General features: G+C 45.4%; 1 protein-coding gene across 4 annotated transcripts in view; it reads left to right on the top strand.

Annotated features, from left to right (window-relative positions):
- The window catches only part of numb (NUMB endocytic adaptor protein), a 41,864-nt gene extending 14,266 nt beyond the window's left edge, over nucleotides 1–27,598 (top strand). The window contains exons 2-11 of one of the 4 annotated variants that reach the window (XM_047610878.1): nucleotides 7,158–7,294; nucleotides 14,168–14,242; nucleotides 19,489–19,521; nucleotides 20,144–20,218; nucleotides 21,412–21,552; nucleotides 22,583–22,787; nucleotides 23,074–23,370; nucleotides 23,499–23,642; nucleotides 23,982–24,116; nucleotides 25,275–27,598. In XM_047610878.1, the coding sequence (XP_047466834.1) occupies nucleotides 7,169–7,294; nucleotides 14,168–14,242; nucleotides 19,489–19,521; nucleotides 20,144–20,218; nucleotides 21,412–21,552; nucleotides 22,583–22,787; nucleotides 23,074–23,370; nucleotides 23,499–23,642; nucleotides 23,982–24,116; nucleotides 25,275–26,068 (2,025 nt within the window). In that variant the 5' untranslated portion in view covers nucleotides 7,158–7,168 and the 3' untranslated portion in view covers nucleotides 26,069–27,598. The remainder of the gene's footprint in view (nucleotides 1–7,157; nucleotides 7,295–14,167; nucleotides 14,243–19,488; nucleotides 19,522–20,143; nucleotides 20,219–21,411; nucleotides 21,553–22,582; nucleotides 22,788–23,073; nucleotides 23,371–23,498; nucleotides 23,643–23,981; nucleotides 24,117–25,274) is intronic. The other 3 variants (XM_047610880.1, XM_047610879.1, XM_047610881.1) reach the window with 3 other exon arrangements.
- The last annotated feature ends 384 nt before the right edge of the window (nucleotides 27,599–27,982 follow it).

The raw sequence follows: 27,982 nt of genomic DNA, 5'->3' as shown, positions 1-27,982 counted from the left end.
GTCCAGATTGTCTCCTTCTGTGTTTTTTATATATATATATATATATATATTATAAGCATAAACCAGGAACTGGAAAATTGGATTACCACGGCAGTTTGCCACCCAGTTTCATAAGGCCGTTTGGGAGCAGAACGGGGGCACTATCACCTCGAGCCGTGGCTCGGTGGATACGCTCCGCCGCCGTGTTTTCCTTTTCTCGGCCCGGGCCTTATTGACGGAGGACATCCTATCTTATTGTTGCTGCTCTCCAAACTATAACACAGATAACGCGGAATTCCCTGAACCACAAAAGCAGGATGAAGAGTATCAGCTGGCACGGCGGCGGGGCAGGTCCTGAAAGGAGACAGACAAGTGGGGCCTTTTTTTTTTTTTTTTTTTTTGTCTCGATCTCTTTTTCTGGGTCTCACGCTCCCTCCATTTTTTTTTTTTTTTTTTGAGCCTCTCCCTCCCTCCCTCCCTGCTTCTTCTTTGAAACCAAACCGCTGTACTCATCCCTAGGATCCTTCTGCAAGGATTAATCAGTTTTCCATTCCTGGAGAGATTATTCAAATACTGTTACATCTGCAGCCAGCACCAGCGTCCCCTCCCTCCCTCATTCCTTCCTTCCTTCCTTCCCATGCAGCAGCACCACAGTGACTGACAGAAAAGTCCTTTTTTTTACTCTTTTATTTGTTTCTTTTCTCTTTACACTTCACCTCCATTGTTGACTGTGGGGGCGCCCGTAATTGCCGAGTGAGCGCCCCGGCGATATTGCATGTGAGAATCTTTGTCTCCCGCCGCTTCGGTCGTCTCTGTGTACATGGACACAGGGAGAGCATAAGCGCTCCTTGTGTAATTGTCCTCATTAGTGCTGGTAGGAGAGCAGCCAAAGATCCTCACAGCGTCCGACTGTAGGAGCCATGACAGCTCCAGCAGGGTTTCGGATCCTGCTTTTCCTGCACCGAAGCTTTTACCTCCCTTCACGACTTTTAGTCTCCAGTCCCGCTTCAGTTTCTTCTCATAAAAGCTCTAAAAACTTGCTCTTGGATGACAGTATTTATGCCTCAAAACAATCTTTTTTTGGTCAGTTTTTTTCTTGGCGTCGTGTCGAGAATTTATCTGTAAAGGTGGATCAATCGCAAAACCGCGTCTGGTTGTGCCAAGGCTGTAGTGCATATCCCAGGCCTATGGGTGGCGCTGTTTCTGCTGCAGAACTCGAAAAAAGAAGAGGCAGAGCATGTGCGTCAACGTTGCACGAACATACAGCCCCGATTAAAGTCCACAATCCTTTTTAGTTCGTTGTAGCGGCAAAGCAACAGTATATTTTGACGTAGCCTCAGTAACTGATGTTGTTATAAGCCTCTAGTCCATCATTGATGCTGTTGTTGTTGTTGTTGTTGTTGTTGTTGTTGTGGGCTGGAGGGTCGAGGGTTGAGGCAATGAAATCATCGTGTTTGTATGCAGACTTTCACACCTTTGGAAAAAAAAAAAAAAAACAATCGGCACATGCTCGATATTTTTCTTTTTCACCCTGCGACCTCGATTCAAAAAGGTTCCAGTCACAGAAAAACCCGGATCCTCGATGGACGACCGTCAGAAACACGCACGATTTACGCCGTTTCACCTGGATTTGTCTAAACGTTGACCTTAGGAAAATATGTCGTCGATTTTTAACCCACGATGTCGTACGACTGCACCTGTTATATTAATAGATGGAAAGTACCGTTTACATACCTTCTATTTCTGGCTTCTTTTGTCAGCAGGGATGTCCCTAGGTGTGAGTTTCCAAACATTTGTTATGCAGCTGCAAAGTTAAGTCCCTAGCCAACAAAAAAAAACATAAGTACCTTTAGTGAATAAACCAGATACGACACATTTTACTAAGTGGAATACAGTCTTCTGTGAGATTTTATCAGAACGTAAAAAGCATTTTTACTCCATTTATGTTTCACTGCAGTTGTCTTCATTGTTTGTTTTTGCCTTAATGCCAATAAATCCCAACTGCGGTTTTAATTGGAAGTTGTTATTATCACTTAGCTGCAGGTTTCTCTTTAACAGAGTGTTGCATTGATTAGATTTTATAAAAAACCCAATTAAAAGCGGCTCCATATTGTTTTCACACCATTATTTTTTGATCCATCAGAAACAATAGAAACCTGAGGGATTCTATGTTATTTTTTTTTTTTACCACTACCTCCCACCGTCCTGCAAATTTCCCTTCCAATTATTTCACTTTTCTTCCGCGTTCCCAGTCTGAATTCGCTGCTCCACCTCCACGTCTCCTTCTGGCTCATGGCCAAACGAAAAGGGCCTGAATGCACAGCTCATGACCCACAAACTCCCACTCTCTGCACCAGACCAACGCAGTTAAACGCTCCCACTCGCTGCTCGGTCTCTGCTCCACTCCCTCTGACCCACGACGCGTGACCTCCGTCCTCGTTACCGTTCACTTCCTGCCGTCACCATTCACACAATACAATTACTATTAACGTTGATGAGGATGCAGATTCTGCACAGAATCTCCATGTATTTGGTGGAGCTGTGACCATATACAGTTCAAACGTTGGCACAGAACGTCCTTTACGACTTCAATTCAGAGAATGTTGCTGTAAGACTTTTCAAATTGCCATAAAATAAACATTTACCCTACAGAACCTTGGACTTGGATCTGTTCATAAAGGCCTCGCTGCAGTTAATAAAATCCAGTCCACAAAATACTGTTGGCAAAATAACGTAAAACTTCAGGTTGGGTTTATAATCCTGTCATTCTGCATTTAAATCAGAGTAAACCGGTGTCAGTTTGAGGTTAATCCCACATTGAAAGCAAGGTTGAGCCGCGCAGGAGGATGATCTGTGCTGATCTAGTTCAGATCAGTCACCCTGATGAAGACGCCTCTGAGCTCTGCAGAGGAGTAAAACTACCTGCACCTGACTTGAATGCTGCTGTCTTGGCTCATCGGATCAGGTTTAGGGGCGTGTAAAAGCATAAAATAATATCGAGCTTATTTCAAACGCTGCTAAAAAAATTCAGCGCTATTTGAAATATGCTACTCACTGCAAAGGGTTACACATGTTGTACACTCACTCCGTAGATTCATACGCTCGGCCGAGCACCAGCGTTCACCGTATACATACACAAACCCAGCGAGCGTATGCTTTCTTTCCCACGCACACCAATATATGCGCTTTCACTTAGATTCCCGCTCCCTCCTTTTCTTTTTTTTTTTCTCGTCGCTGCAGTGAGCAGGAGAGAATGTGTGTGGGTTGTAAGCTGGCAGTGTGTGTTAAATGATTTAGAAGGTTGGAGTTTGGTGAGGCGCTGTGAGATGAGACAAAAAACTACGGGGCATTAATGGCCAAACCTGAGCCTCCGAGACCTTCAAAAAGGCGACGCTGTTTTTCTCTGCACGTTTTCTCCGAGAGTCTGCCACCGCTGTTATAAAGGTTTTCTCCCCAAACACCTCAACTTTAGACTCTGCAAAGTTGTTGTTTGCCAGATAGCTTCCTTTTTACATAACCTGCAAAGACCGAGCTACAAAAAGATTGGATTTGTTTAGATAAGACAGTAGTGATAGATAGAGAAGTGACAGGTAGCAGAGACCTGTCTCTGGCCAAGAACTGAACCAGGAACTCAGCTGCTGAAGATTCATGTGACGTGCACTCGACCATCGTGTCCCACAAAGATTTGCATCGTGTTTCTCGACGCTTGGCTTAGGATTTGTTTCTTTTTACCTTCACAGTTTGTGTTTGTTCCAAAAGACAAGAACCTGGAAGAACAAATAATAATAATAATAGCTACTGCAGGTTGAAATGTTTAGCTTCGTATACATTTCTCTTCTTTATTAAGTGACTCGGCTGTTTAGGATGTAGACATCTTCTCTTGCTCTGTCTTTTTTTATCGTTTCCTGACGCGATCCAGATTTTATCAGCTGAAAGGGCGACGCATTTCAACTGTAATTTCCGACCCTCGCAGCTTTAAAAAAACATAACCTCCTTCTGGAAGTTATTTGCAGAGAATGTGTGGTTCGCGAAGTTGGTAAACTTGTGGCAAGTGTCGAAACACATCTGCTTCAAATTCTGGTGGCGGGCTCATGAAAAAAAATATATCCGTATGACACAAAACCCATCCCGCCGCTTTCCTTAAAGACGCGTTAAAAGAACAACGGCGCAGCCGAAGCATCTGTGTTTAAACCGTCTCCGCTGGGGCGCGAGCCTCACGCCCGCTGACAGCGTAGCAGACCAGTTCAAGGTGACACCGTTGTCGCGCATGCATAGTTTAGTGGAAACAAATCCTGTAATTTGTTGCGCCGACGAGGACGACGAGGATGCAGGCAAAGCTGTTTCCCCGCTGCTCCTCCTCGTCGCTCTGCAGGCTGGAAGCATGCGGCCTGTCACTGGCACTGCAGTGAGCCCAAACATGATATGACCTAAATAAACCAGCGTGTTTGGAGAGGGGGATGAAGCAATATTTTTTTCCTCCTCCTCCTCGCTCGGTCGTCTTGTTTTCAAACACTTCACTCCTCTGCAGACTACAACCTGTGTGTGTGTGCAAGAAACGCAGACGTACACTCAGGATTATCTTTGGCTCTTATAGCGAAGCAGGTGCTTTTCTATTTTTCTTAGCACCTGTATTTCACTCGTTGTTGTTTCTGTCTTTTATAGAGTTTTCAGACTCTCTGTATATCTGCGTTTGAGGCTCAGTCTTACTGTTGGCTAAGAAATGCTGCAGACAGCGTGAAGGAAGGTTAGGTTTTTAACTTTTGTAGATGCCCTCGGGTTTATTTTTAAGTGTGTAGATATATACTAGTAAATGTGGAAAAGCTCTTGAGATATTCCCGGCCGAAGACCACGGTGCGCCCGGGGGTCCAGCCTGGAGTGACGGTGGGGAAGTTTGATGTGTTTATGTGTGTTGTGGTGGCCTGGTCAGCGCTGAAAGCTTTATTTATTGTCCGCTGCCCCACAGAGCTGCAGCCTGTCACATGCAGATAAGAGAGCCTCACCTCAAACACACTTTTTACTCTCAGCCATTACCGGCTCACAGGACAGGTTTCATTATGCAAACAGAGAGCTCAGGCCCTGTGTGTGTGTGTGTGTGTGCGTTAGGATCATGAGTGCATGCTGCTGTGCTGCTGCTGCTGCTGCTTGTTCTTGAGAGCGTATGCGAGCGGACACTCGGCCCTCCTGGATTAAAAGACCTTTAATCTCGCCAGATCCTCAGCAGCTCAGAAGTTGGCGGGTCCAACTTGTGAGTGGAGGAGTTTTGCTCTGCTCACGTGTTAGAAGAAGTCAGGGTGGAAACGGCCGGATGACTTCCTGGTCCCCGGTTTACGAGTCGCCGCAGAGACGCGAGCCGAGCTTTCTGTGATGGATGCACCTTTCACTTCTAGTTGGGATCAGGAATTTTTAATTGGGTCTCTGCGTTTTGTGCCGGTTAATCCCCCTTCTCTCGGAGCCAAGCGGACATACGCGCAACCGTTTCAAGTGGCGCCGCCGGCCTAATTAACTGTGATGTCTTTTTAAGTTTTTGAACCTGCAAAACAAAACAGCTCAACCCAGAGACGTCTGTAAAAGTCAATACTACAAATCTGAATTTAGTTTTCACTCCTCCACCCGTCAAGCTGTTAATAGGAGGAATATTCGTGCAGCAAACACAAGTGGACAATAAGCCAGAATAAAACAGATTTGCATCATTGTTTTATAACTTTATAGGAGGTTTTCACAACATGTCATTAATTGGGAAGTTGACATTTTGGAGGGACTCTGCACGGTAAACAAAGCGCTTTGCTGCAGTGTTTTTGACTGTACCAATCAGACAGACCATAAAAAAACAAACATTTGTTATTCTTTTGCCAAAAGTTACTGCAAATAAGATATAACAAGAGATTAGTGAAGCTAAACCAGGATCTACGAGGCAAAAGTCTGGACAACATCCAAATTTCGGCCCATTTCTTGTCACGTTGAAATGTTGATAGCAGCGACTCTGAACTAATTTACTAATGTGCTGATAGTAACGTAGTTCATATAAAGCTACCACATGTGGCGTTATTGACTTATCTGATATATCTATTCATATTTAACAGCCTGATACGGTAGCAACACCGTCCTTAAATATTAGAGCTACGATTTTCTGTATTTCTCATCGTATTCTTTCGGATTTATGACCCTGCGTGTTTCTTACAGTCGCTCATTATACAGGAAACGTATAAAGATCATAAGTTTATAAACCATGTTGAAAGTTTGACTCTTCCCCTTGTTCCAAATAACTTGTGTCTATCTTTGAGTCATAATCACCTGCTTGTGTTTTGTTTTGTTTTTTTCCTCTTTGGACTTATTTTTAAGTGATATATTGTCACATTTCTGAGACGTCATCAGTTCGCAATAACTGTTGAAATAACCGACAGAAACAACTGGAAGCGAAAGCCACAAAAATAAAAGCCACGTCTTGTCAAACTGTGTTTTCTAGTTGAGTGATAAGGTACAAAAATTGATGTAACTAAATTCCCCTCAGTAGCTCAAGTGACGTGGTCTAGATATTAATGAAACATGACAGAAAATCTCAACTTCTCGAGGTGGAAACAGCTGCTGAGTTTACGTTGACTCTCGTATTCCACTAATAATCAGACAAATAGCGAGAGGAGAACGGATCAATTTGAATAAATGTTTAATCTCTGATCAGAATGAGGAAAAAACATCCATGTAAATACAGCTGATGTCTTTTGAAATCTAAACTATCACTGCAGTCGTTCCATGGTCAACCGGTAAAAAGTTACCTTTACAAAAAGAAAAGCTGCTTTTTATCTGTGCTACCGTGACTCCTCACGCAGCACAGACTCCGACTCTTTGTTCCTGCTGATGAGTCAGAGAGAAAACAGCTTTTCTCGGTTCTGCACTGATGTCAGTGTTTAAAAGATTCAACATTTACAGGCAATAAAAGGAGCTCTAGAGAGCGGCTTTCTGGTAATGTGGTCGTGCACAATCCCCAGCTTTTCATCCATTATCAAACCCAGGAAGTGGACTAATTTCTCTGTTGACATACACAATTGACTGCAACTTTTTTATTACATAACACGGTCTGTTTTTTTTTTGGTGCTGCTCTAGCTGCTTTAGTCAGTCGTGCTCTTCTGCCGACAGCCCAGTTTTCACCCTGGTATTATTAAAGTGTCTGTCTCCGCTCGCAGGGAGCTCAGCGATGAATAAGCTACGGCAGAGCTTCCGCCGGAAGAAAGACGTCTACGTGCCCGAGTCCAGTCGGCCGCACCAGTGGCAGACGGACGAGGAGGCCGTCCGCAGCGGAAAATGCAGCTTCGCAGTCAAGGTGACTCCCGACGCTCTCCCCCCCTCCCACATTAACTCTCTTCCACACACACACATCACATCACATCCTACAACAGATTCTCTGACCTCACTGTGGCAAAAACCTCTGAGAAACTTCACCGCCGCCTTCCTCCCCAAGGACACGGCTGTGATTAATCATGGCCATTCAGAGAGCGTGAGCACGGCTCTTTTCTAGGTTACGTGATCATCTGCGGCAGCAGCCTTCCAACACCAGTCAGCCAGAACATTATGACCACCGACGGGGGAAGCGAATGAAACCTTGCCTTGTGACAATTTTAATGTTCTGCTGGGAAACTTTTTGGACCTGGCAATTTGTGTGGATGTCACTTAAATGTTATGCGCAACCCGCCTAGACCAGATAATGCACCACCTCCCCATAGCAATGACCCAGCAAAATGCAGCCTGATTAGGAGCAACTCACAAAAAAAAAACAAAAAATATGAGGAGCAGAACAAGGTGTTGACGTGGCCTGATAAAGTATCTATGGTAGGACTTCACGATACGATACGTATCACGATACTTGAGTCACGATACGATACATTATTGCGATATTACGATACTGTGAGATATTGCAATATTCTTTGAACAAACTGAGTCAAAAAACAACAGTTATCCAAATGATTCGTTTTCAATTTATTACACTTGGACAGAAAAAGGGTGGTGGAGGCGCGGGAGTCGTTCATTATCGGCACAAAAACATCAAAACATGACATTTTCTTTCAAAATTGATATTGCATCGTAAGAAAATATCGCAATATGTTGCTATATCGATATTCTTTCCCACCCCTAATCAGTGGTATGATCCACAGAGGCCCCTCCCCTCAACCCATAGGACCCAAAGACCCCGCCCACTTGTGACTCTCTGATGAGTCACAGCTGTTTTGGAGGCACAAGGGCGACCTACACAATATTAGGAAGGTGGTCATAATGTTACGCCTGATCTGTATATGTGCAAAAAAATTTCTGGCCTCTCTGAAACTCTCTCTGACAAAAAAAAAAAAACACCCATAAGTCTGGGACTTGCAGACCTCTGCAGTGCAAAGAAAAATAGAATCAGACCTGCTGTGCTGCAGTGGACGGAGTGGAGAGTTCACCTTATTTTGGCAACAAAGGCTTCCCACTTTTGCAAAACAGAAGTGCGACGCTACGCTTCCTCTCATCACACGGGTTCGAACGCTTCACCTCACTCAGGATTCAGAGGCTTCAGATACGAGACAGAGAAGGTTTTTCTCTTGACAGATAATCTTCGTTGTGGGTTGGCAGATGTTGATTGTTCATAAGAAGAGAACAGATTGCCTGTGGGATGTTTTTATCACGTTTCTTTTTAAACTAGAAAGAGGAATTGAGAGGTGAAAGGAGGTGGCGTAGAGGTGTTATGACTACCTTCAGATTCGTGTTATTAAGACATTCGAAAGCACCTGTGGAGCAGATGTCGACGCGTCGTGTCTTTAAGCACGTGTGTGCGTCGGTTTTTTTTATCCCGTATGTGGAGCATCTCAGATTCAAAACGTCCTCTAAGCGTCCACACGTCACCTTTCGACTCACACCTTCCCTCCTCCACCTGCTCCGCCGCTGCTACACTTATTTTTAACCTGTTTCTTTATATCATTTCACTAAAACATATTAAAAAGTGTTCACAGTCACAGTAGTGAAATGGGTCAGTAGATGAGTCACTGTGGGTGAAATAAAAAAAAAAAAAGAAAAAAGGCCTATTTCTGATTGTTATGCTTTCGTTGCCATATGTCTGCAACCGCACACACTTTTCCACCAATGTTTTTTTATTTTTTGGCTTTCGTAATGAGGGTGCAACCCACCATGCTACTCGTTTACCCCTCGTCCTCCCCCCTCCTCCTGCTCTAGGTGCCTCAGAGGAACCTCGTAGCGTGGGTTGGATTAGTTGTGGTGAAATTATCACAGACTGCAACACGACAAGAGCAACAAATAGAGGCAAGGAGACGATGGGCTTTATTTTATTTATTTTGTTTTTTTTAAATAAAGTTGAATGGGGGAAAAAATGGTTGACGCTGGGAGAGAAATTGGCCTTTCATTTTCTGGGCTGCAGCTTTCCTTCGCTCTGCCCAGCTCCACCACTACCACGTCTTTCCGTCCATGTTTTCTCCCTGGGTGCGTTTAAATTGCCTGCACGGACAATTATTCATGATTCAAGGTGATTTGTCAAAGGCAGAGAAATGACGACTTTGCGCTTTTTTTTTTTTTTTTCCCCGCTTATGTGACGGCTGAAGGCTGACGATGGGTGTAAGATTAGAATAAAATGAGAGGGAAACCTAAATGTTTATGGCTGAATTTAGATTTTTTTGTGTGTGTGAGTTTTTATGTTCTGCAGATACAAACAGTCAGGCTGCTTACCGGAGCGAATTCTTACTGAATATGACAGACTTTTTACTCTGATTTATGACCAGTACATTTAATAAGCTGGCTCCCGTCCAGAGGACCTGGGCCTCAGATCCAGCTCCGTCTAATTGGTACTGATGAGGTTTCATTCTTATGTGAATGTGAACTTGTGCGGCTGGTTTTTGTCTTTGTGGTCCTCTGTGAAACCAAGCTGCTCGCTACACACCTACGTTTACTTCACGGATACGAGACGAGCTCGTCACTTCTCATCCAACTCTGAGCCAGAAAGAGATTTACATTAAAGGGTTAAAAATAAATACTGATCAATACGTCTGATCAGCTGATCGACTGTGATTATTAGGCAGAAATCAGTCGCTCACAGGGAGGAAGGAAAGAAGGAAAGAATAAAGGGATGGTGGAAGGACGGAAGTGAGGATTGGAGGAAAGAAGGAGGGAAGGACAGATAGGATGAATAGAAGGAAAGAATGGAGGGTGTAAGGAAAGATGGGAGGAAGGAAGGGAGGATGGAAGGAAGAATGGAAGGGAGGAAGGAAGGAGGGAAAGAAGGGAGGATGGAAGGAAAATGGAAGGAAGGAAAGAAGAGAGGATGGAAGGAAGTAAAGATGGGAGGAAGGAAGGAGGGAAAGAAGGGAGGATGGAAGGGAAGAAGGGAGGATGGAAGGAAGGAAAGATGGGAGGATGGAAGGAAAGATGGGAGGATGGAAGGAAGGGAAGAAGGGAGGATGGAAGGAAAAATGGAAGGAAGGAAAGATGGGAGGAAGGAAGGAGGGAAAGAAGGGAGGATGGAAGGAAGGAAGGAAGTGAGGATTGAAGGAAAGAAGGAGGAAAGGACAGATGGGATGAATAGAAGGAAAGAATGGAGGGTGTAAGGAAGGAAGGAAGGAAGAGGATGGAAGGAAAGAAAGATGGGAGTTGGAAGGAAAAGGGGGAGGATGGAAGGAAAAGAGTAATGAAAGATGGGAGGGAGGAAGGAAGGATGGGAGGATGGAAGGAAAGAAAGAAAGGAGGATGGACAGAAAGAAGGGAGTTGTAAGGAAAGATGTGAGGATGAAAAGGAGGATGAAGGATAGATAGAAGGGAGTTGGAAGAAAAAAGTAATGAAAGATAGGAGGGAGGATGGAAGGAGTTGGAAGAAAAGAAAGAAGTCGGGATGGAAGGAAGGAAAGAAGGGAGTTGGAAGGAAAAATGTGAGGAGTGACGATTGAAAGTAGAAATAGGAAGGAAAGAAGGAAGGGTGGATGGAAAGGAAGGAAGGATGTGAGTGAGGAAGGAACCACAGGAACAGACAAACCTAAACACGTCTCCTCCTGTGAAGTATAGTCTCCATCTCATCATATCCCACCTCAGGATTAACCACCAAGTGACACTAATCCCACCGCGGGGCCACAAACTAATCTGGCTTTCACGACTAAATTAATCAACACATGTACCGCGCTGCGTTCAGGTGACACGTTTTTTTTTTTTTTTTTGTTGTTGTTGTTGTTTTGATTGAGCACATCTGTCGAGTGCGAAACGTCTCGGGCCTCCAGCCTGTTGCCGCCGGGGCTGATTACAAACAGGAAGCAGAAAGACGCGGCGACGACGACGACGAAGCATCTGTTGTGACACTTGAAGCCTCCCCCTGCGTTTACTCATCCCACCTCTGCCTCCTCTCCTGGCTGATCCCCTATTAGCGGCGCTGCTGCCTCCATTGTCCCCCCCCCCCTCCCCGCTACCCACGGCTGCCTCCTCGCATCAGCATTGTCCTCAAAAAGCCCACACGCTTTATTGTGCACATCTACGAGCGTGTACACATTTGTATTCTAATACAGCGGCCCGTGTGACTCACAGCTGTTGCGTCACGCTGCTGGAAATAGCAGGGCCGGAGGGGCGGGGTTGACAGGCGCGGGTCAGCGGCGGCACTCGCTGTGCGTTTGTATCTGCAAGGAAAGGGTAAGGACTTCCTCTCCGGGGCCGACACGGCAACGGCACAATGGCTTCTGGAGCGGTCAGGGTTGTGACTCTGGGGTGACACATAGCAGGGTGTGATGCTGCTTCAGGATGAGGAGGGGGAGGAGGAGGAGGAAGGAGGAGGGAGGAGGAGGAGGGAGGAGGAGATGACCTTTCTTCTCATTCAGTCACCAAGATTTCAATATACATCTTTATCAATCAGTCAAACTACGATGAGAATGCAACACAAAGTGGTTCACAAAATACCCATGCATGCACACGTAAACATATAGTCCAGTGACACGGCAGGGCAGAGACCAACCCGGCTCGGATAGACCAGGGTAGAGTCCCCCCCCCTCTGTCCTCCAGGCCTGAGGGATGTCCTCCAAGACGACGTCCCCGCAGACAGACCAGACCAGACACACCTCCCATAAAATATTAAGATACGATTTAATTACGATAAAATGCACAAGAATTGTAAAATAGAGTAAGAAATTGTGTTTTGAGTTATTAGTATTGATGTGACTGATCGTATCTCGGATGCTGACACTTCTCGTCTCTTATTTAATTAGATGAGTCTTAGCTTTCAAATAACAGAGCTGAAACAAGGCCAACTGGACCTAAATGACTTTAGGTCAGGTGAACCCAACGAACCTAAAGCCTAAAGCTTTGCCCATTGTTCTTGCTGTGCTGGTAGTTATATGATTCCACGCTTTTATAGTTTTCAAAAAGTAGTTGACAATGTCAGTGTAGCTTCAAGTCATCTACCCAGTCCGTGAGAAGTGATGGATGAAGCACGCAGTGTGTGTTTACATGCACGACTTAATCGAGCTATGCTCAAAATCCAACTTTCTTGAATGTCCCAGTTTATATACAACAGAGAAAATTCAATAACTGACAGGAACATGTCCTCCTCCTCCTCCACACTAGGTGGCGATATGTGTCTTGTCAGCGGGTTAATATGGCCCCCTTTACGGTTGTCATATAATAAACAAGAGTCGCTCATGCGGCAAACCAGCATAACAACAACAAGATGGATAATAGTACAACTTTTTTAATCTCGTACGTAATATGTGCGCTACTTAGGTGCAGATAAGATGGCGCTGTCTCTCAGGTGGTTCTTCTTCTACTCTGGTTACCTTCTTCTTCTGTGACCGGCTTTCTTGGACGTGCAGCAGTTGTGGAGCATGTGCACACTCGTTGTCCAGTTAAAGTCCAGTTAAGCCGTATACATGCCCAAAATCGATTTCCAACCACATTGTCTGGGTGTCTTCATTTTAGTCGGAGTAACATGTTTACATGTACTGCAGTTGTCCAGTTAAAGTCAGACTAAGTCAATAATTCGTTTTTTGTTTTTTTTCACGTGCTTGTAAATGTTGTCACAGAAATATCCCCACGGCTTTTTAAAACATTCGTATCATGTGTCCACCTGTGTCCACAATCGTCAGCTAAAAGCCGGCGTTGGCGGCGATGATGGAAATGTAGCAAAACCGTCTTCCGCTATGAATCATGGGTAACATTCAGAATTCAGGAAAAAAAGGTGGATTCTCCTCATTCATTCAGAAAAAACTTATGACGTCTGAAAAGCAAAAAGCACCACAACTGATGTTTGTTTATTAGTAACAAGATCCTTTTAAAATCTTCTGTCCCTGCAGCCGTTTACTAACTAAATACAAATAAATCCAAGTCATATTTAATGTGATTATATGAGTGTGATTCTGTGGTAATTATTGATGTATGAGGAGCCGTGTGCGGTTCAGCGTCTGTACCTTCAGACCACCATGTTTCCACCCACAGGATGAGAATAACGTCTGACGGAGGCCAGACGCTGCAATGTTCTGCTCTCACAATAAAGTCGTTCCTCTTGCTGTCGGGGCGTTAGCAGAGGCAGGTTTATTTCATCTGGAGCAGCCTGTCATTGCGATAACATACTGTGGGAAGCCCCTTAAGCAGTAATATATTGTTTGGGAGTAACCGTGCTGCAGTTTACGGCTCCCGGCCAAACAGACGGTCAAAAGAAAGTCAGTTTTCCGTGACGGACACCTTCGCTCGCCCTCGTCCTAATTGTGTTGTAATGACCCTCTCGTACCAGGAATGTGGTGAAGCCCAAAAGAAAAAATACACAACCCTAATTTGTGTTTCCGTCGGCTAAGAGTCGGTTGCATGCCCGGTGCACGAGCACAGAGCTGCTTACTTTTGCCCTTAACGTCTGTTTATTTTAGTTTCGTCGCGTCACACACACACACGTTGTCGTTGCATCTGCCCACTTTTATTTTTAAGGCTTATCATTTCCCCCCACGGACGACTTCAGGCGTCAAGTAGGGAGCAATTGAACTGTGATTGACCTCAGAATAGTAATTAATTAAGTCGATAAATCACCAGCGCTGGGGTACCAGGGGATTTGAGACAGTTTGGACTCGTTTAAATGTCTGTTCTCGTTCCAGAGTTTGTTTTTATTTCTCAGGGCTTTAGTTAAACTTGAGCAGAGCCATCCACAGATTGTCGCAGCATTACTCACTCCGTCCCTGTCTGTCCTCTCTCTGCCCTGCAGTACCTGGGACATGTGGAGGTGGAGGAGTCCAGAGGCATGCACATCTGTGAGGACGCAGTGAAGCGGCTGAAGACGGTAGGTTTCACCCGAAAAAAGCCTCCTCTGTTTCCAGGAAGGAGGCTATAAAACACTAGATACTCCACTTCCTTGGTCTCTTATCTTTTCCTCCACTGCTTCCCTTCTTCTTTTTGACCCGTCTCTATCATCTGCGCATCGTGGCGGCTCTCCATTGACCTGTCACTGCGCAGTTTAATTCTTCCTATTCTCTCATCTTTTGTTTATTCCTGCCTCTTTTTTTTTTTTTCCTCTACACTTGGAGACGCCGGCGTTGAATTGTGTCTCCACCCAAAAGTGGCCCTTGAACAACCTCCGGGACGTTCGGGGGTTCTGCTCTGGACGTCTCTTCCTGCCGCTCGCCCTCCTCGTAGTCGTAGTCGGAGCAGATAGGCCGGCTTGTGCTTCCTGCCCGCGGTAGATTCCGGCGGAGTCGCGCGAAAAAAAAAAAAAAAAGGAACAGATTCCAGTTTGGGGAGCAGGCGGGAAGGGGAAAGGGGAGGGAAAGCCGCGGCGCGATCGCTTTTCCATGCCGTCAGTTGTTTTGTAAACGCCCCACCCAGGTCATAAACTCCCATGGGTAAAAGGAGGCTGACTCCTTTTTTTTTTTTTTTTAGTCTGAGCCAAACCTGAGTCAACAGGTCTGCAGCTGAGGCCTGACTATGCTCCGTATGATCGGCGTTCATTCATGAGGATTAGCGGCTATGTCATTAGCGTTGCTTGTGTCTGAGGGCTCACCGAAATTGATTTCTGTGCCAACGGGGGTAAATTAGCCGTGTCTGCTTTCTTTTTTCCATTAGAGGTGACTCACAATAATTCACACCTTGTTTCTTGGTATCAGTGCTCATTCTTCCTGGAATTAAATTGCGTAAAGGGCCTTTTAGTCCTGTTGAATGTTCTTAATGAGCGCTGAGGACCACTTGAGCAATTTGTTATTACAGTTAAGCCGAGCAATACGCCTAATAATAATAATTCATTTTTTTTATGTTTTCAATTAAGGATTCGTGTTCGTTAGAGGGCGACACAGATCATGAACTTTACATTTATAGGGATGCACGTGTTTTCTGACTTAGACACAGGTTCATACATGACACAAACGTGCACGTAAAACATTTTCATGCACTCGTGCTACGCCGTGATGGAGATTGTTTGCACACACACACGCACTGGACGAAGGTTCACCACCAGGCAGGTGGCAAACAGACTCACAGTTTACACAGTGATACCGTACGTATGTATTTATTTGTGTGTAGAAAATGCGCAAAGGTTGAACAAACACAAAGGCAGCATGCACACACTTGTGCTGTATGAGGTCACATGGCGTGAACGGAGCCCACGGCTGCAAGGTCAGATTGAGTTACGGTCGTTTTAACAAGGCGGACAAAATGGAGCCAACTTAAAAGGAAAAAAGGCGGGTGCTCCTGCCTCCTTTCCTCCTCCTCCTCCTCCACCTCCCCCTCCTTCATCTAATGACATTTTACTCCTCCGTCTCCTCCCGCGACCACTCTCGCTCCATCCCCCCGTTACCCGGAGGCCTCGCTCGATGGCTGGCATGGCTTTATTGATCTGCATTTATAAGGTGGGAAGCGAACAGGTTGGCAGCGTTTCAAGGTCCTCTCCCACAAACTAAATAAAGGGAAGTCTATCTGCCACCGTTACGTTCGTGCGCGTTGCCGAGCGCCGGCCCTGAATGCAGCAGTTTAACCGTGCCCCGAAGCGGCTCGTCTTACAGGAAGCGGCCGAAATAATCACTTAATACTGGTCGTTACCCCCCCCCCCCACCTTTCACGATACCGTTGTTTTCTTTATCACTCAGATCATGAGGAAACAAAGGAAAGAAAAACTGTTTTACAAGGTTATAAATTCATATTTAAGAGTGACGGTGCAGATCAACAGAAAGGTTTAAAGAGTGATGTCCATAAAAAGTGCATTTGACTGAAGAAATGAGGTTTGACTGAGGAGTTTTTGACGGGTGATTTGTTTCATAGGCCTTCAGCCTGCAGACCTAATGTCGTCCGAGGTCTCCGTAAACAGCGAGCAGGCCATGTCAGAGGACGTCCTCTTAAAACAAATATACAATTAGCAAAGTCCTGATAGATCCCAGTTCATCCTCCCTCCTTCACTCTTTTAATAAGCCGGCCCGTTGCCAGGAAACAAACGCAGGCTCCGACCAGCGGAGAGCACGAGCGAGTTAATATCGCTCGGCAGTAAACTCTTATTTCCAGGAACTAATAAGTAAATTGGTCGGAAACCAGGCTCTGCTGCACCTGTAGGTGCTTAATGTGAGAGGAAGTCGGGGGGAAAAACTGCTGCAGCTGATGAAGAAGTAGAAAAGGCGTCCACGTGCGTAGACGATGCCGGAGGCTGCATGTTGTTGGCCTCGCTGTCAGTCAGTTTGTGTTTGTGTTTGTTTGTGTGCGACAGCTTTTAAGTCGCTGTGTTCCCAGCAGCCTTTGGGACGGTAATGAGAGTTTTCTCACAGCTCTGCGACCCGTGACTCAGAGGGTAGAAGGAGGAGGAGGAGGAGGAGGCTGCACTGCGGCATCAAACTCCTCGCTGCCCTTTGGCGGTGTCATCGTGGTGACATCACTTCCTGCTGCTGTTGTTGGCCGCCTTCCCGGGTGCTGGAGGTGTATTCTGGAGTTCTAGCAGTTGCGAGTGTTTTTTTTCGCTGTTGCTCGGGAGCTCACGTTGACCCAGAACTGTTTTCCTCTGCGCAGACTGGGTGGCACGCCCTGCCACAAGACGCCGGAGGAATTTCGTTTCTACTTCAGCCTCACGGACAATGGGTCTAAATCCGTCAGGTTTCATGTGCTGTCACGCTTTTCGTTGAGGACTTTTTTGATGTGACACAGTTTTGAAAACTCGCCTCGCTGGATGTTTTTCCACCGTAAACTAAAATAAACACTGGGAATGATGCGTGCTCCACTCTGGAGCTTAACCCCGTCCGCGTGTGACAGCGATTCGCTCATCGCCCCGTCGCTGGTGGACGGTCCGGGCTCTTGTTGCCTCGGTAACCGTGTTGTGCAACAAGCATCTCCATCTGGGTTCACCAGACGCTCCGAGCCTGCTGTCAACACGGGGAATTTGTTGTTGTGTTTTGGCGTTTACTGGCTTCATGGTCAGTGGAGCAACTGCACCAATCTGGCATAACATTATGACCACCTACCTGATGGTGTGTAGGTCCCCCAACGGAGATGAGCCCCCTTCTGAGCGGCCTCTGTGGATTTTTAAGTTGTTCCTGAAGGGTTTTTATGTGTTTGCCTGTGTCACAAGATTGTCAGTGTTATTTACTTCTCCTCCTCCGATCATAATGTTGTGGCGGATCAGTGTACGTCACATCATTTGCCATTAAATCTCCATATCAAGCTAATTAACTTTGGGCAATAACGGGGCTACGTTATAATTAAACCTGTGCGATCAAGGGGCTGTGCTGAAGATTTAAGAGACGTGCACCCAGGAAGTTCTCTGAGTCGTGAGTGATGTTGCATCTGATTTGACGATGTTTCCTTTCTCTTTACCTCACAACTTATCGTACAAAAAACCATTAAAATGCAGGGATCAAGTTGAACTAGTTCCAGCTTGCATCGCAACAGCTTTGTTTGCGTGTAATCACCAGAGATTTTAATGAAATCGGACGAATCTCTTGTTGGCACATCGCTGCAGGTCTCCTCCTGTTTTAATGCGTTTAGTGGTTTGGTTTAGATCATATGACAACAAGTAAAGAGGAGGATGTTGAATGCTCTCTGATACTCTGATCTGTTGCACAAAGTTACCCCTGCGACCGAAGTTGCACAAGAAGCGCGAGTCGTTGTTGCACATCCTGCTGCTGGTGGTGGTTTTGGTAAGAACCCTCCTGCAAAACCGATAGTCGGTCGTACCATTAAAAAGGTTTGAGTGTGCGCGTGTTGGGGTGTGTCCGTCTCACTTAGAAATGAGGTTAAGTTTCCTGCTTCACTCGTTTCAGTTTTGCCTCGTTGGCTTCACCTTGATCTGTCAAAGCTCAGCTGTTCTCTCCGCCGAGGGAACCCCCCCCTCCCCTTTCCCCTCCCCTGCTGCAGCTTCATCTCCGTTCACGCATTATATACTTATAATACTGTGTTACATTTTTGTTGGTGTCATCCTTTTTTTTTTGTCTTTTTAAGCAGGTTTTTATTGCAGAGATCTAAATCCCCTTTTTCCTTCCACAATCCCATTCTAGTAGTTGGATTTTTACTCCCCCCCCCCCCTCTAACCATAGCTTACTAATACTAGCTGTGCAGGCTTTGCCATCATCTGCATGTTTGTGTGGTTCTCTCTCTCTCACACACACACACACACACACACACACACACACACACACTAACAAGCGCTTAGCTCATTCCAAATGAATCTCCAGCGCTGGTTAACACGTTAAATCATGCATTAACGTGGGGCCGTCTCCACCGCGGCCGTGTAACAGGAGCAGGGTGGCACTTCTTTTCACAGCTTATGGAGGAGGAGAGGAACTCTGGGGGAAGATGGGAAAGGAAGGAGGGGAGGTTTGGGGGGTGGGGGGGATTAAGACTGGGACGGGTCTGGTTTTACTTTCCTCTCGTTACGTGGTTTTTTCTGAGGCCTTTTTTAACTTGACCCCTGATTCTTGGCCGACCACAGAAACAAGCGGAGGCTCGATTCAGGGGTCAAACCAGCGTCTGTGGGAATCTGTCTCTGTCTGATGAGCAGCCGTGGGGCGTCTCGCTCCGGGAGTCAGAGGAGAAAGAGTAAAACGGGATTTGGGATTATCCCCCCCCGGCGCAGACACACACCTTGAAGGTCTGCCATGTTTATCTCCTCTGTCCAGGCTGCTCACTCTTCTGTCTTAGCCGTGGGACGCTCGTAGTCCTGTAGGGTGGTTGTTGTTGTTGTTGTTGTTGTTGTTGCTGCTGCTTCTTTTAATTAAAATCACACAATAACACATGGGTCTCACTTCCTGCTGTCACTGGGATCTGGTTGGGAACTGTAATAATAATAATAATAATAATAATAATAAATACTAACAGTATTCATCATCAAACAACACCCATCGATCCACTCACCCGTAACCCAGCTTCACCAAAAAAAAAAAAAAAAAAATGAAAATAAAAAAAAGAAACACCAAATCAATTCCTTTGCTGCGGGCTCCAGACAATGTTTAGACTTCTTCCTAGGTAACATTTTCATACCTTGTTCCTCCTCCACCCCTCTCACCCACCCTCCTCCCTTTCTTTTTTTTTTTTTTTGTTTTCTTTTACCACATCCACTTCCAGGACAGGAAATTCTTCAAAGGATTCTTTGCAAAAGTAAGTTGTTGCTTTGTGTGTCTTGAGTGCCACTTTCTTTACTATCATTATTATTATTATTATTATTTTATTTCTTTTTCCTCCTCTCACATTTCACTCTTTGATCACATCTGAAGGCTGGAAGAAGCACACACACACGAGAAAAATAAAAAAAAATAAAAACCACGCAGGGGAAATCTGTGGCGAGATGCATGCGTCTGAGAACCGGTGGGGTGGTTTAGGCTGGGGTGGGGCACTTTGGTGTATGTTTATTTTATTTTTTTTTTGTATTAACAGGCCTGCCTTCTTCTGTCCCTTCAGCCCTTCTTCCTTGAACCAAGAATGGAACAATGAACTTATTATTGTGTGAATGAGCGTTTCCTTTTTTATTGTTGTGATTAACCTACGAGGTCACAACCAAATCTAAAACCATACGACACTCAAACAAAAAAAAACAACAACAAAAAAGTCCTGACGCGTGTCTGCTCTTTTGTCTTTCTCTTTATTTACAGGCGTGCTTTGTGTGTGTGTGTGTCGACAGTCTTTTTTTAGGTGCCAAGGATTGGTACATAACAAGGAAATGCATGAGAAGTGTTCCTCTCTTTAACTCGGCTGTTTGTGTTGTGTGTGTGTGTGTTTGCAGGCTGGGAAGAAGCCCGTGCGAGCCGTGCTGTGGGTGTCTGCAGATGGTCTCCGCGTCGTAGACGACAAAACAAAGGTAGCGAGACTCTCCGGTCGTCCGGCGCAGACTTGCAAATACCAGGATCTTAAAGAAAGAGCAGTCACAAGGAGGCTTTTTTCTTTTTTTTTTAAACACGTGGCTTTTAGGAGCTTTGAAGGTGGAAGCCGCTGAGCTCCAGGAGTTAATTATGATCGTCAGGCTGCTATGTTTTTAGTCTAGTGACCTCCAAAAGGCCCTCTAAAAGGAAATATGTGCTCAATGCACCTGCAGAGCTGTTAAGAGCGTTACAGAGCACACTGACACCTGCTGGAAGCCGCTGGTACTGCAGCACACTTTGCTTTTCTTGCATTTTATTATCACTGACCATAAATAAATGCATTGTAATATAACAGCCTTGCACCAAACCTCCCTCCATGACTTTATTATGTTCAGTTTATGTTGAAGCAGCGTCGGGAAGGTGATGACTCAGCTGTGTGATCATTTTGGAGGATGTAGTTTGTGGTGCTGTTAAACTGCCTCGAGCCCACAGGCTACGATGGGTTTAGCATAATAATATAAACGTGTTTTCTTTTTCAATTGTACGACAAACCACAGCCTCTAAAAGGAATCAAAAGCACTTATAATATATTAAACCATAACCTTCATGAAGATTCAGTGCAGGACTGTTCTATAAGAATGCATTTGTTTTCACTAGTGTACCTAATGAACTGGCACAGGAGTGTAAATATTTTGCAGTTTGACTCAACTGGTTTGGGTGGTTTTGTTTTCAGTGAGAAATATTTAAGAAGTAGAACATTTTATACTAATGTTACACTAACCAAGGACCACTATCTTCCTTTTTAAATCTCAGCATTTGCACATGTTATGTTTCCATTTTTTATAAAGTTGCTGCACCGTATCCTGTATATGTGCTCTGCTGACCAGGAAGTTGCCAAAAAAAGTTTTTATTGGTCAACTTGCTGTAATTTCTAACAAAACATTGACCGTTTGATTTATTTCTTACTTTCTTTACCTTATTTTCTATTAGAAGTAATCAAAAAATAATGCTACTAATGCCAAGATCTACCTGAGAGATTATTTTTTAGCGTTGCATCTTATCCGTGGGTGACGGTTGAGGCAGACCTGCTCATTATGAAATCATTCAACCCACGTTTTGACTGACTGAGAGTCAGTTAACTGTGACCACCGTCTATTATGTAAACACAATGCGACATCAACGCTTTCTGCAGGACCTGATTCTGGACCAGACAATAGAGAAGGTGTCGTTCTGCGCTCCGGACAGGAACTTCGAGAGGGCGTTCTCTTACATCTGTAGGGACGGAACCACCCGACGCTGGATCTGCCACTGCTTCATGGCCATTAAAGACTCAGTAAGAATGAATTCTACGTATTCCACAGAATACGTATAGAGTAAATACATAATGTATTTATGTCATGTTACGGAAGAGGTTTACCAAAAAAAATGTAGTTAGAGCGAATGATTTTTTTTTTTGTTCTGACATCTTAAAAAAGTCAGAATTCTGAGATTTAAGCAAAAATTCTGAGAAAAAAAGTCAAAATTCTGAGAAAAAAAGTCAGAATTCTGAGATTTAAGCGAGAATTTAGAGAAAAAAAGTCAGAATTCCAAGATTTAAGCGAGAATTCAGAGAAAAATTGTCAGAATTCTGAGATTTAAGCGAGAATTCAGAGAAAAATTGTCAGAATTCTGAGATTTAAGCGAGAATTCAGAGAAAAAAAGTCAGAATTCTGAGATTTAAGCGAGAATTCTTAGAAAAAGGGTGATAAGCCACGAAAAAGTCAGAATTCTGAGCAAAAAAGTGACAAAAACGGGGGGAAATCTGAGGGAAAAAGTCAGAAATATGAGATTAAAGTGAGAATTTTTAGTAAAAAAGTGAGAATGCCAAGATTTAAGTGAGAATTATGAGAAAAAAAGTCAGTATTCTGAGATTTAAGCGAGAATTCAGAGAAAAAAAGTCAGAATTCTGAGATTTAAGCGAGAATTCAGAGAAAAAAAGTCAGAATTCTGAGATTTAAGTGAGAATTCTTAGAAAAAGGGTGATAAGCCAAGAAAAAGACAGAAATCTGAGGAAAAAAGTCAGAAATCTGAGGAAAAAAGTTAGAAATCTGAGGAAAAAAGTCAGAAATCTGAGATTAAAGTGAGAATTCTTAGAAAAAAAGTGAGAATGCCGAGATTTAAGCGAGAATTCTGAGAAAAAAAGACATAATTCTGAGAGAATTCTGAGTCAGAACTCAAAAAAATAAAATAATTTATTCACTCTAACTACAATTTTTCTTTTCCAGTGACCCCAATCCTCTTCCCTATCATGTTGATAAACGAGTAAACATTTGAACTTCTTTACTAATTCATGAGTATAATCCCCTTCTCTCCGTCTGTTTCAGGGAGAGCGCCTCAGTCACGCCGTGGGTTGTGCGTTCGCCGCCTGCCTGGAGCGAAAGCAGAAGCGGGAGAAGGAGTGCGGGGTCACCGCGACCTTCGACGCCAACAGAACCACGTTCACCCGGGAGGGCTCGTTTCGCGTTACCACGGCAACGGAGGCGGCGGAGCGGGAGGAGGTCATGAGGCAGATACAGGATGCTAAAAAAGGTTCGCGGCGTTATTTACCTGACGAGTGGAGAGGACCACACAGCTTAACCTCCTGTACCTCTTTGTTTAACACGTGTGAAAGACTAAACAGACGTTTGAGGAGCAGGGTAAAAGTCAAAGTGACATATGTTTCGATGAGAATTTAGCGCTTTGTTTTACTTTCCTCACGCAGCATTTGTTTTCTTTTTATCACTTAGGGTTTATTGAGATTTTTAAAGGTCGTACAATTGGAACAATTTTTTTCCATTGAGGATTATTGTCTGACTTTTTTCTTTTCCTCCTACAGCAGAGACGGACATGAAGGTTTCCGGGAGCTCGGGCGGTGTGACAAACTCTGCGGTGCACCAGACGGGAGGCTCCCCGTCCCCCTCGTCCTCCCCGCCGCTCTCGGTGTCCGCGCTGGGTCCCCAGGCCATACCCCGGAGACACGCGCCGGCCGAGGCGCTCGCCCGCCAGGGCTCCTTCAGGGGCTTCCCAGCCCTCAGCCAGAAGACGTCCCCCTTCAAGCGACAGCTGTCGCTGCGCATGAACGAGCTGCCGTCCACCATGCAGCGCAAGTCCGACTTCCCCATCAAAAACACAGGTGAGTCGAGGACGCTGGTCCTGCTGCTCCTGTCCTCCTCTGTTACTTCAAAGAAAACCTGCCGAGACACATAAAAGATCTTCTACCAGAACGATTATTTTCCTCTTGTTTTTGTGCTCCTCGTTCAGTCCCCGAGGTGGAGGGAGAGAGCGACAGCATCAGTTCTCTGTGCACCCAGATCACCGTGGCTTTCAGTGGACCCCCGGAGGACCCCTTCTCCTCCGCCCCGATGCCCAAACCGGCCTCGTCCCCGCAGTCTCCCGTCGCTCCAGGTAAAACGCCTCGCATGCACCTGGACGCCCGCTCTCTGTTCTCATCTGCTGCGACTGAATCTGCTTAAAACCACAACGTTTCAAGTTCAATTATTGCAGTTATTAGAAAAAAAGACAAAGCGGATGATAGTAGATTAGATTATGGTTAACTCTCTGTATGAATTTCCTGCTCTATAGAATAACAGGATGTGACATTTTCTGCCTGCACTCATGACGTTTGTTTCCTTTTTTTTACGATCGCTAATTAACTCCATAATGACTCTGTGCATGTCCGACTAAGCATCAGCCCACGTCATCATCAGCTTGCTCGTACTAGCTCGTGTCTCTTATCTGCTTTAGTGAATGGCACGTCTCCCGCCTTCTCTGTTGCCGCCGCTACCGCTAACCCCCCAGTTCTGCCCCCTGCTCTGCCTGCTCGAGACACTAACCCCTGGGCTAAGAACCCAGCAGGGGCCCCGGCCTCAGCGCAGACAGGTAAGCAGCTCCTCCTCCATCTGAGAGATGGATATTACATTTACTCATTTACTCAAATCCTTCACGTTTGACTGGCATGGACGAGCACAGGCTGGCGTTTGATTTGAGCTCCGACGGGCGGCTCTTCAGTCGATTCAGCATGTCGAATCGGTGGTGGAGGAAGTCGCTCTGATTAGAAAAGAAACAAATTCACAGGAGGCTTCTCTCATTTTTCATCTTCGTCTCATCCAAACATTTAAATAGATGTTTTCACGACAACAAGATCATTTAGATCAGTTTGTATTTCTTCATTAGCCTCCCAGCTAAAAGTAGCTATTCTGGTTTAATGATTAATGGGTGCTGCCACCTGCTGGTATATGGAGGTGCTGCATCCGTTTGGTTTCTCAGTGGTTTCCAACCGATTCACCAGTGGAATTACAGTAACACAGCTTTACACACTCCTAACGAACGTCACTAGCCAATCAGAAGTAGGGTGGGGGTGGTGAGTTAGGTTGAGATCCAGCTGCAGTTGATGCTGCATTCAAGACACTTCCAAAATAAAAAAAATAGCTGCTGCACATATTTTAATGTCCAGCAAACGGTGACAATATAGCAAAATTATTTTTATTCTCCTCCGAGTTAACACACGTGAACGAAATGATGTCGGATGTCTGAAATTTCCGAGTTGGGATATGGAATTTTGGAGCTTTAGCGAAGGCATCATCTAAGGCTGTTGTTGGAAAGATGGAGAATAAACTAGGAGAATGTGTCCTAACTACAAACAAAGCACTTTAAAATAGTAAATTATAACTTATATTAAATGTTGGGATGTAAATTTTGCAGTTAGAAAGTGATCTACAGTTGTTTTTGTATAAATTGAAAGTGAATTAAAAGGTTAAATTACTAATAATTCCTCAAATTAATTAAAAAAAAGACTTATGGATGTACAGAGAGGAGGTTTCAAGGAATAAAGGTTGGGAACCGCTGCTCTAGATCTACTTCAAGACAGTAACTTCACGTGCCTCCGTTGCACATTGAGTCTAATGATTCACTTTAACGAGTTAATAATCAGGCTCATAAACATTTACTGTCAGTCTCTCGTCCCTGACACGACGTCCCCTCTCGTGTCCTCTGGTGAATGTTTAGTCAGAGACTCATTCTTGTACTTTGCACCAACAGGAAGTGACTGGTCATCGACTGCCCCGGTGATAGTGGTGCCGCCCCCGACGTCTTCCCCGGTGGCGCCGTCCCACAGGCGCACGCCGTCAGAGGCCGACCGGTGGTTGGAAGAAGTCACCAAATCTGTGCGAGCCCCTCAGCCGAACCCCATCATGGCGGCGGCCACGCCCACGCCTCCCCCCCAGCCGTTCGCCGCCGCCGCCGCGCCGATGCCCGTGGCTTCCGTCGCACCTGCTCCCCCGGTGTCTTACATGCCCTCTCTCCCGCCCGCCGTGCCCATCCTGCCCCCTCGCCAGCCGGCCTTCCACCCCCCGGCCCCGGCCTCCTACCCCATGTCCAACGGGATCCCGTTCTCCCAGCCCAGCGTGCCCGTGTTCGGCATCACCCCTTCGCAGATGGTGGCCAACGTGTTCGGCTCGGCGACGCAGCCCCAGCAGTTCCCCATGCCGGCCGGGACGACGCCCCAGCACGACGTCCACGCCGGGGGTCACGTCAGCCCGTTCATCAAACCCCCGCCGCCGTCCGCCGCCGCCGCCGCCGCCGCCGCCGCGATCCCCACCCCCCTGCAGCCGTCCAACGGCAGCGTGACCTTCAACGGGGCGGACGGCTGGGCCGCTCCGGCTCAGGTCCCTCCGTCCTCCCCCTCCACCCTGCCCCCGCCCCCGCAGCCGCAGGAGGACGCCTTCGAGGCCCAGTGGGCGGCCCTGGAGGGACGCTCGCGCCAGCGCACCACGCCGTCGCCCACGAATCCCTTCTCCACCGAGCTGCACAAGACCTTCGAGATCCAGCTCTGAGGAACCGCGTTCGTTTAGAGTAGAGAAAAAGTACCGGACAATAAAAGACTCGAGCAGCTGGATGATTGACGACGGAAGAGGTGGGAATGTCCTCCTCTCGGTTTTAAGTGGATGAACTCAGCAGGGCTGACGTGAGGTGGAGTGAATCAGTGGGGAGCAGGACCCTAAGACTGGAAGAAGAAAAAAAAAAAAAACACACAACAGGCTGCAGCTCCCCGGGCATTTCATTAGCATCGTCTCTATTGTTTTGTTTGTGCCGTGGAGCGCGAGGCCGCCATCACCCTGTGGAATATCTGTGTGGCGCCACACCCCGTCTGCCCCTCCACCTGCCCAGGTGTGGCCGCCCCTCCCCCCTCCCTCCCTCCCTCCCGTCATTAGCTCCCAGCGCCCCCTGTTGGCAGGACAATCCCTCCCTCACCTGGAGGAACTGCAGCACTGAGAACCCGGCTTCCACATGAGGAGTTCTCATTAATAACTTCCCAGTCATGAGAATAGAGCGAGACAATGCCAAAATCTTTATTTTTATGCATTAAGTATATTTTAAATAGCTTTGGAATCTAACAGAAGAGTTGTAAGTAATTTTGCCAAAGGCACAGGCTAGCTACGATGAAACAAGTTTATGTTCGTGTATACAAGAAATGATCGTATATGTTATACATAAATATATATATATAAATATCTATAAAGAATCTATACTGTACACACAGCTCACGGCAGTGCTAATTTTTAATGTGATGTAAAGAGATTTTGTGAAGGGACAGCTGCTTTACTTTTGTGTTTTATTTTTGTTTTTTTAAAAAGAAGATCTCTTCATCGCCGTCTCTTGCATCCTGTGATTGGATGTGAAGCATCTCACTGTAAATAGGGAATCATTGCAGCAACAATCAATGTGGACCTAGCGATGGTGGCGGTGCCCGACTGGTTGCCTCTCTGACCTGTGCTCAGTTTTTAATAGTTTAGTACACAACAGTACTTAACGTCTAACTTCTCCCGTCTTACTCTGCATTCTTATTTCGTGTGCGGTAACGACCTCCCTATTTGTTTTGTTTTTTAATATTTTATTTAACACGGTAGGATGCATTGTCTCTTTCTCCACATTCTTTTTTTTTTTTTTTTAGTAGTAGTTGATTTGTTTTTTCTGTTTTATTTTGCACAAGCACTAAAGTAGATGATTCGAACCTCACAGGTGACCTTGATCAACGTGGGTTGGGTCAGTTGTGGTGCTGCAGTGGCTGACCTGCCCCGTCCTCCGTTAGCCTCCCGTGGTTCTGACGGGCAGCAGAAAAACTGCAGGGAGATTTAAAAACGAAAAAAATAAGAAAAAGGAAAAAAAAAAAAAAAAAGGTTTCATCTCTCACCGTCTGATTTCTCTCTGTCATGTTTTTATTTTTTTAAATCAAGCCTGTGAATACGATCTATTCTCTGATCTATTTTTCCATTTTGTAATTATTTCATTACTTTATTCCACTTTTTTGGAGAAATATTGAAGCTAAAAGATTGAATAAATTCATGGTGGTAGAGGAAAAAAAATATCTGGTCCGTGTTTTTGATTGAATGCAGTAAACAACTGTTAGTGATGTCTCTCTATCTGTATGTATGTATGTTTTTATAGATTCAGCGAATGTTATTGCAGAAAAGAACTGATTTCCAGATCTCATTAAGACAAACTGTTGCTTCATTGTTTTATCTTATTGTAAATTAAAGTTCCTAACGTCCTCGGTGCATGAATAAATATTAATTAATAATAGCAGGAATATATGTTAACTTTCAAACAGTTAGTTTAAAATAAACCCTGACAATTCACATAATATAAAACCAATCAGAACTCTGTATGTTATATGAGAATAAACACAGCTTGGCACGGTTGTTTAAGAAATGAGACGCTACTCATTGCATCAGCTGGAGTTAAATAAT

The sequence above is a fragment of the Mugil cephalus genome, chromosome 17 (genome assembly GCF_022458985.1).
Source record: "Mugil cephalus isolate CIBA_MC_2020 chromosome 17, CIBA_Mcephalus_1.1, whole genome shotgun sequence".
Lineage (NCBI taxonomy): Eukaryota > Metazoa > Chordata > Actinopteri > Mugiliformes > Mugilidae > Mugil > Mugil cephalus.
This window is presented reverse-complemented; position numbering and strand designations above follow the sequence as displayed.